Consider the following 8,728-nt stretch of genomic DNA (forward strand, 5'->3'; position numbering starts at 1 on the left):
GTGGGTTTGTGGGTTTTCTACTTTAGCAAAACTTTAAAAAGTGTCAATTGTCAAAGACTTCCTAGTGCTCAGATCAACCATTAACACTCACGAAAGTAGCAGTCAAGAAATCCACCAGTGTATTGGCTACACCAGACCTCTTTAAGGTGTTCAAAAACCAAGGTGTCAGCTTGAGGACTAAGGTGCACCGGACTCAAGCCGTGGTCTTTTCAAACGCCTCACAGGCATATGAAAGCTGGACAGTGGATAAAGAAGACCCTGAGGGGAGCCGGCTCCGGAGCAGATGCCCTTGTCAGGGGTCCAGCCCCCTGAGGCCCTGGCGTGCTGTCCCTGGACTGCTCTGCATAGCTGGGCTGGGCCTCTGCCAGACCCTGTCCTGTTAACCCCTTAGTGTGCATTATGGGCTGTTGACACTGATTTCCTGATTAATGCTTTTGTTTCCATTCTCTGCAGTCAGAATGATAACCTTTAAGGATTTTCCAAAAATCCCTTTAATATGCATCATCTGTCTTCCTCGTCTCTAATAGTTTCCCGGGAAGGCAGGGCAGACTGCCTCATCTGTCTCTCACAGAGCAGCTGGTGGGTTTGAACTGCCAACCTTTGGTTAGCAGACAAGCATTTAAGTACTGTGGCACCAGAACACCGTTCAAGGATGCATTCCGTTTTTGATTTAGACTCAAAGCCACGTTTCCAAGGCAACTGCCACAGCAAACTCCCTTGGAGCCGCTGGTGGGTTTGAACCACCAGAATTTTTGGTTAGCAGCCAAATGTTTTAACAACCATGCCATCAGGGTTTCCTCGTGGGAGAGGAACTGGGTTTGAGAATTGAGAAGAGCTGTAACACAGACAACTTGACTTCCTATTTCTTTTCTGTATTTTGTATTCCTCTCTACCTCCAATGCGGGCCTCGGTAACCTCTGTATTACATTATGTCCAGAGAGAGGGAGGAGAGCATCACCTGCCATCTCCGGAGACATTTCCAGAAGGAACTTTCCAGTGGGTGTCACTTTCCACCCACTGACCACAGGTCGCAGGCTGTAGGAAATGCGGGGCCAGGCGCCCATGGCTGCTTTTGACACTGTGGCAGTACTTGGGACTTTCTGGATTTCTTCCATGAACAGGGGACGTTCACCTTTAGCCTACGGAGTTAAAGCTTGAGTTTACCGGCTGCTTTACAACCAGTCAGTCCTGCCTTCCGCGCACCGGCAGAGGGCGGGCTTGCAAGGGAAACGTTGGAAGCCCCAGGCCAAGCGTCTGACCTCGCGGATGGCGGGACGGCGCAGTGCGAACTCCGAAGCCGAGGCTGGCGCAGTACAACAACGCAGTTCTTCCAAGAAAAGTGCTGTCACATGGAAAGGCTTGGAGTCCACTTTGCGTTCAAGGGATACACGATGTCGCTCACCTAATGTCCCAATCCCTGGCCCGCCTCCGACTTGGACCGGCCGCCCAGCTACGGCTGGAAAGTGCATTCCGGGGCTTTGGAAGGGATCGGCGCCGCCAGGACGCTTTTGGAGAGCAACGCCGGCACCCCAGCCTGGCTGTGCGTGGCCCACGACGGCGAGTCCAGGGGCTCGCGCTTTACGACGGGCGCAGACCCCCTGGCATCGAGCCGCAGCGTACACTGGGGGCTTGCGAGGTCCTGCTGCGCGCGGCGGGGAAGCTCCAAGCCCGAATGGCCGCGCCCGCGCTCCAAGCAGGCGCAACTAGCCGGGTAGAAGGGTCCGGGTCTGGCGGTGGCCCTGTAGTTAGGCCCGAAGTGCGGGGCATAGGCAAGGTGCTTGGAGTCCGCGCAGGGGTGCAGGTGCCCCGGGAGGTCCGGCTCAGCCTTCAGGAGCATCCTGTTAGGGAAAGTGACTGGGTGTCTCCTGGGCAGGTCACTGGCTCCCAGCCATACCTGGCCCGGAGGCACCGCGTAGCCATCCGATGCCTCCTCGGAACCAGAATCGCTTTCCACTTTGATGGGAACATCCAGTGACAACATGGAGTTGCACAAGGCTCCAGGGGGCACGGGGGCACCTTGCAACTTGGTGTCCTCACTGGGATAGCCCCCCAAGGGAAAATGCTGCATCACAGGGTGAGGGAGTCCATTCTCCATGCTGCCCTGGGGAAGGTGGCAGCTAGTGGGTGGGGGCCCAAGGGCCTGGTCACAATCCAGCCAAGACCTGCTGGTCCGGTCACAGTGGGCGCTGGGGGGACCGTCCAGTGGGTGGGTGCTCGGTGTATTTCTGAAAGCAACCACCCCACCTGCATTGAAAGTGCCCTGGATGCCTGGGTAGGGCACACAGGCGCCCCGGGGTTCGGCCCGCACAGAGGAGCCACTCCGACAGGGCTCCAGCTCCAGCTTCACTCCGCTGCCCTGGTTGTAACGCTCTGCTGGCCAGCCTAGATGCCTCATCTTTGCTGCGGCTTCAAAGTGGCAATTGTATGTGTGGACTCCCCTCTGTCCCCTTACTCCCGAGGGGCCACTCAGCATCCTTCCTCGGGTCTCTTTGTCCCTGTCCGGGCAGAGAAGACAGAACCCATTAGACAAAGCAGTGGGACAGTGACCCAGTGGAGCCCTTGAGTGGGGGTTCCCAAAGCAGGGACAAAATTAGGGTGATAGTTCATCCAGGCCCCTCCCCACCCTACCCCATTTCTCCCACATGACAGGCCCGAGGTCTGGTACCAGCATCCATGTGTTCATATGGAGGAACTCTTCTCCCATCCCTAGAACCCATACTCAGCCTCAGCACCATGCTCTCCAACACACTAAGTGCTGCCTGCGTACATCAGAGCAGAACTGTGCCACATAGGGTTTTCAGCGCCTGTAAACGTTCATAAACAGACTGCCAGGCATTTCTTCTGAAGCACATCTGAGTGGTTAGGAGTCCAGCGCGTCCTCCGTTTGCAGCAACGAGAGATTCCAGCGTTTGTCAACGGCAACACATATTTACTGAAGACACACTTGTGCCCCATCCTGTGCTGGGCCCACAAGACGTGTGGTGCAGATGGGTTGCGTCTAAAGCCGCGTCAACGCGGTCTTCCTCATTATTTGAAAGATGCCCTTGTTTTGTATTTATTCTTACAGTTTGGCCTGTCCCATGTCGAGTAGACAAACGATGGCCGGGTCAGAACTTCAGTGCCTTGGGTGTCCGGTGCGGCCCAGCTCTAGCCAGGAGTCCACACTACCAAGCAGCACAGCCAGCCCCGGGTACCACGGCAGCAGCTCACGGCCACGGGAGAGGAGGCCCCACACTCACTGACTTCTCCAGAATCCTTACTTACCTCGGGACTTCAAACAGTGGTTAGGACAGTGTACAATCAGAGTGAGGCACATCTCTACGGTTGTTAGGGGCTGTCGAGTTGGTTCCGACTCACAGTGACCAGGTACAGGTTTTCTGAGGCTGTACATTTTTATAGGAGCAGAAAGCCTCCTTTTTCTCCCTTGGAGCAGACTGGTGTGTTTGAACTGCTGACCCTGTAGTTACTAGTCCAGCACTTATCCTACAGTGCCACCAGCACTCCTCATCCCTACAGTAAGTGGGTCAAAATCCAACAAAAGAAGCAAAGAGAGAAGCATGTGTAGCCTGTGACCAGGTTCCGACTCAGGGCGACCCCTTGTGGCTCAGGGGAGAACTGCTCTACAGGGAGGTGGTCTTTCAGAAGCAGATCTGCAGGCCTCTTCTCCAAGGATCCTCTGGGTGGGTTAAACTGCCAACCTGTCCGCTAGTAGTTGAGCATGTAATGATTACCTCCCTGGGAACTCCGTCTGCCCAGACAGGCACTGGGAGCCCATCCAGTGCATTCCCACTGAGTCTGAGGGGGCCTCGGGCGGCTCGGGGTCTTGTCAGCAGAGGCAGCCTCTCGGAGAGGCTGCCTGGGGGAGGGGAGGAGCAGCCTGTGCCCCGCTGTCCCAGCTCCTTGGGGGGAGGGGGGGGTTGGCACGCACTCTGTGTGTCTGCGTGCAGCAGTAAAAATCGAGGTTGGTTGTTGCATACAGCTAGACAGACCAGAGACTTGGCCAATCCCTCTTTTCTTTGTTCTTCAGTGTACCCCCCACCTCCATTCTCAACTGAGGCATCCTAGAGACCAGAGCTGGACAGTATTGCCTGGCCCCACTTACCCTGCAGCCCCCTCAGGATCCAGGGTGACGTCGGCACCACCAAGACACAGGCACGAGGCCCTAGATGGAGCCCGGGCCCAGCGGTCGGTGTCCGTGTGTGCTCTGAACACTGAGGTGTCCTTGTCGCCGTTGCTCCTTCCTGTGGAGATATGGAAAGGAGCAGGGGTTGTCCCTATGTGCCATGAACTGTCCCCGAACTCATGGCATTCTTGGTCCAGGGACAAGGCACAGGGACAGGTAACCACCCCCACAGTTAGCAGACATGACATCCCCTCTCCCATAGACGCCACGGAATACGCCAGGGTTTCCATGGAGCAGGCGGAGCCCTTGCTAAAAGCAAGGCCGAGAGAGGGAAACGCATTGTCCCCATTTGAAAGGGATCCGACAGTGAGTTCAAAACTGACCTGCAAAGTAACTAGGCTTCCGGTGCAGCCCAGACTCACACTGACTCGTGGTCGCTTTCGCCCTGGGAAGAACAGACAATGCATGTTAGTTGTGTGAGTTGCCAATGGCAGCGTCACTGCGCAGTGGACGACTGAACGCAGCCTTATGGCTTTTCCTCGGTGATGTTGTTGTTGTTAAGTGCCGTCGAGTCAGTTCCGACCCCTAATGACCCTGTACAGGGTTTCTGAGGCTGTAAATCTTCACGGGAGTAGAAAGCCTCATCTTTCTCCCACGGAGCGGCTGGGAGTTTCGAACTGCTGACCTTAAGGTTCACAGCCCAATTCGTAACCACTACGCTACCAGAGCTCCTATAGATTTGCTAAAAATGAGCAGCCGTGTCGATTTTCAGGCCAACAAGGGTTAAAGAATTTAATTCAGAAAACATATACACATACAAGGGCACATAGTTAAGTGCTGTCCAGTTGCTTCTGACCCATAGTGACCCTGTATAGGGTTTCCAAGGAGCAGCTGGTGAGCTTGAACCACCGACCTGAGATTCAAGCCGACCTTGGGGTCAGGTGCTTATTCTACAGTGTCACACATAGAACAACTTTAAATTCTTAGAATAAAAATCCTCACATCTGGGCCAATAAATAACATCATGAAAAGCAGAGAAAAGACTGAAGTTGTCAAGGACTTCATTCTGCTTGGATTCACCACCAACACTCATGTTAGCAGCAGTCAAGAAATCAAATGGCATAGTGCACTAAGCAAATGTGCTGCACAAGAGCCTTTAAAGTGTTCAGAGGACTAGGGTGCCTGCCCCAAGCCCTGCTAGTTTCAATAGCCTCATATACATGTGAAACGTGAACAATGGATAGGGAGACAGGAGAAGAATCTATGCATCTGAATTATGATAGTCGCCAAGAAATGAAATACTGCAAACTGCCAGAAAAACAAACAAATCTGTATTGGAAGAAAACTCAGTCAGAAAGCTCCTTGGAAGGGAGGATGTTGAGACTTTGTTTCTCTTAATTTGAACATGCTATCAGGATGGACCTGGAGAAGGCCACTATGCTTGGTAGAGGGTCAGAAAAAAGAGGAAGACCCCCAAGGAGACGGATTTGCAGTGACAATGACAATGGTCGCAGACACACAACGCTTGTGGGATGGCACAGACGGTCACTATGAGTCAGAAGCAACTGGGTCGATGGCACCTAAAAACACAATGATTGTTTTTCTTCCTGCAGAGACCAAAATGAAAATACGTCACAAAGTCCCTATCAGAAAAAGTTGTAAAAGACTCTGAAATGACCAAAAAGAGAACCCTTCCCAGTTATCTGGTGCCCTGCATGGCCTAGAGCTCAGAAGGAAGGACTATGGTGCACACATTGAGGGCTGACTTGGGAATTCAGTCCAGGGGAGGGGGCGGGAAGTCAAAAAGCCAACAAACCAGAAGTGCGTCAGAAGAAAGGTCTGGTGATTCACTTCAAAACAATCAGCCATGAAAAACCTTACGGAGTCCAGTTCTACTTTAATACACGGAGGATCCCCATAAGTCAAAGTTAACTCGAATGGAAGAGGAAGTCAAGAGAAACCACTGGTTTCACTTTAAAACGGTGGGGTGGCTGTTGGTGTTAAGTGTCTCAAGTCGGTTCTGACTCCTAGCAACCCTGTATAGGGTTTCCGAGGAGTGGCCGTCGGGTTTGAACCGCTGATGTTGGGCTTAGCTGTACAGTGCTTATCCTACAGCCACCATTCTTCCCTGAGCCTTCTCTCTGAGTTTTAATCATCCTCTTTATTATAGTTTGTTATTGTTGTGTGCCAGTGAGTCAGTTCCAACTCATAGGGACTCTGTATAGTGTTTCCGAGAAGTGGCTGGTGGGTTTGAACCGCCCACCTTTAAATTAGCAGTCCAGTGCTTGTCTTACAGCACCACACTAGGCTCCTTATGATATGATTGTGCTCCACGGAATCGGTTCCAACTCATCGCCCCCCTGTATAACGTTTCTGAGGCTGTAAATCTTTACTACAAGGGCAGAAAGGCTCGCCTTTATCCCTTCTGATATGCTATCTAGTATTTAAAATCTAAACGCACCACAAGAAGTCATAGAAGAGACTGGAACAGCTGTACAGGATTTCCAAGGCTCTGGTATGGCGCTGTGGGTCAACGCGCTGCACTGCAAAGTTCCTGTGAACCTCAAAGTCGGCGGTTCAAGTTCACCAGCCGCTCCTCGGAAACCTTATACAACGACTCGACGGCTGCCTCATCTTACTCCCTCGAGGCGGGGGCTACGGACCCCCATAGCTAGCAACCTAACACTTTAACCACTCGGTCTTTATTCCGATGGCGTATGCGAGCCTTCAAATGCCTTACTTTATGTAATTCTCACACACCATGAACCGTGTGTATGGGCAGGCGCACGGAATCAGGTGCGGCCAGCATCCCCTTTGACCCCACACCTGCCTTCCCGGCCTCAGCGCCACCTGTGCAAAAAGAGGAGCGCGGGAGATTGCTCTGCGCAAGCGCAGTGAGGCCTCAGGAGCATCGTGGCTTGCCGCGTTGCGCACTTCCCTGCACAGACGCTAGGCGGCGCGGCAGCGTCCACTCAGACCTAAGTGGCAGATCCCTCCCTTTGGTTTGCTATTTTTAAGACTGGAAAGCAAACAGAAAGGAGAAAGCTCATTAAGTGAATTTCAGTTACAAAAATAAAGCCAAACTGTTTTCAAAGCACATCAAAGAAAAAAACCGGAAAATTCTGAAGCAATAAATGAAGATGAAGTATACACATACATCAAAGAGGCTGAGTGGGCCAGTGGAGCAGGGAGAAAGTGGGTGTGGGGGGGTCCTGACCCCAGCCATCCCCAGTTAATGTGAACTAGACTCAACTCATGGCCACCCCATGTGTGTCAGAGTCGACCTGCGCTCCGCGGGGTTGTCAGGGGCTGATTTTCCTGAAGGTGGACATCAAGCCTTTCTTCTGAGGATTCTCTAAGCAGACTGGACTGGAACATCCAACTTTTCTGAGTAGACAAGGGCATTAACCACTTGCACCAGCTCTAGGGTAGGCTTGGGCCTCCTCTCAGCATTTCTCCCAGCAGCGGAAGGCTCTGTGTGAGGGAGGGGCCCCCACCCTCACCCCCAGGGCACATCCCTAGGCTGCGTCTGGTACCACACTTGGCAAACGTGAGTTTGAAAAGCCTTTCTTTTTACTAACAACTGTTGTCTACATCATCCTCTAGTTTCAACGACAGCAGGGTTTGTCACCTGTTGAAAATGAAGAAGGGACATACAAGGAACATTCTGTTGTAGCGATTTGAAGACCACACTAAGAACCCACCCGCCGACGGATCTTACTTGGTGTCTGCGGTGGCCACAACATCCACCCTGGGCTTGGCCCGAACCAGTGCCGTCTTCATCCTCATCTCTGCCACTGCGGGCAGAAGGACTGGTACAGCCACGCAGAAGAGCGAGAGCCTGGGGGGCAGGGCCGTCCCCGATGCCGCCTTCTTTTTCTGGCCAAACAGGAATTTCAACTTTCCCTGAAACTGCATGGTCTGGCGTTACAGAGACAGAGATGAAAAAGTGAGTGAGCAGCGTGGTCCCTGGGCACAAGGGCCGACTCACATTTTCAGGGGCCAGAGCTGTGGTCACTCAGCAGTTGGCCAGTGTGTTCCTACGTGTGCTGGTGACCCACACAGGTGTGCATGAGAGCACCTCGACCCAGCCCACCTCAGAGCCATCAGCCCAGGCAGGCTATCTCTGAGGACCATGTGAGCATTCACTCCACTTGGAAATCATGATTCTACATTTATAGTGACAACACTTAGGGACAACTAGATTTCATTTATCTAGAGCGTGAAACCAGAAAGCCAGCGAATTCTTTAGGAGATTGTGATAAGAGAACATAAAAGGTTTTCTTTATGTGGGAAGGTGGATCTATGACTGGGTTAGGTACAAGTGCCTTTTGGGCATTGCATCCTAGATGGAAGACTAACACCATAGCATGGTCCCACTCTTCCAGTCCTTCCTCCCACCCACCCAGCCTTCTTTCCTTTCTCCCATCTATGCATCTGGACATTCATCCTTCTGTCAGACCACCTGTCCTTCCTTTCCTTCAGTCCATCCAATCTACCCTTCCTCCCTCTATCCTTTCCTTCCATCTATCCATCTATCCATTCACCCTTCCATCCATCCAAGCATCTCCATCTGTTCATTCACACTTTCGTCCATCAGTCTGA

General features: G+C 52.6%; 1 protein-coding gene across 1 annotated transcript in view; it reads right to left on the minus strand.

Moving 5' to 3' along the window:
- Window positions 1-1,450: 1,450 nt before the first annotated feature.
- Window positions 1,451-8,728, minus strand: part of AHRR (aryl-hydrocarbon receptor repressor) — a 109,096-nt gene continuing 101,818 nt past the window's right edge. The window contains exons 7-10 of the mRNA XM_006876905.1: window positions 7,845-8,044; window positions 4,507-4,568; window positions 4,103-4,241; window positions 1,451-2,495 (exon numbers count right to left, since the gene is read on the minus strand). Coding sequence (XP_006876967.1) covers window positions 1,451-2,495; window positions 4,103-4,241; window positions 4,507-4,568; window positions 7,845-8,044 — 1,446 coding nt within the window. The remainder of the gene's footprint in view (window positions 2,496-4,102; window positions 4,242-4,506; window positions 4,569-7,844; window positions 8,045-8,728) is intronic.

Source organism: Chrysochloris asiatica, unplaced genomic scaffold, assembly GCF_000296735.1.
Source record: "Chrysochloris asiatica unplaced genomic scaffold, ChrAsi1.0 scaffold00424, whole genome shotgun sequence".
NCBI lineage: Eukaryota > Metazoa > Chordata > Mammalia > Afrosoricida > Chrysochloridae > Chrysochloris > Chrysochloris asiatica.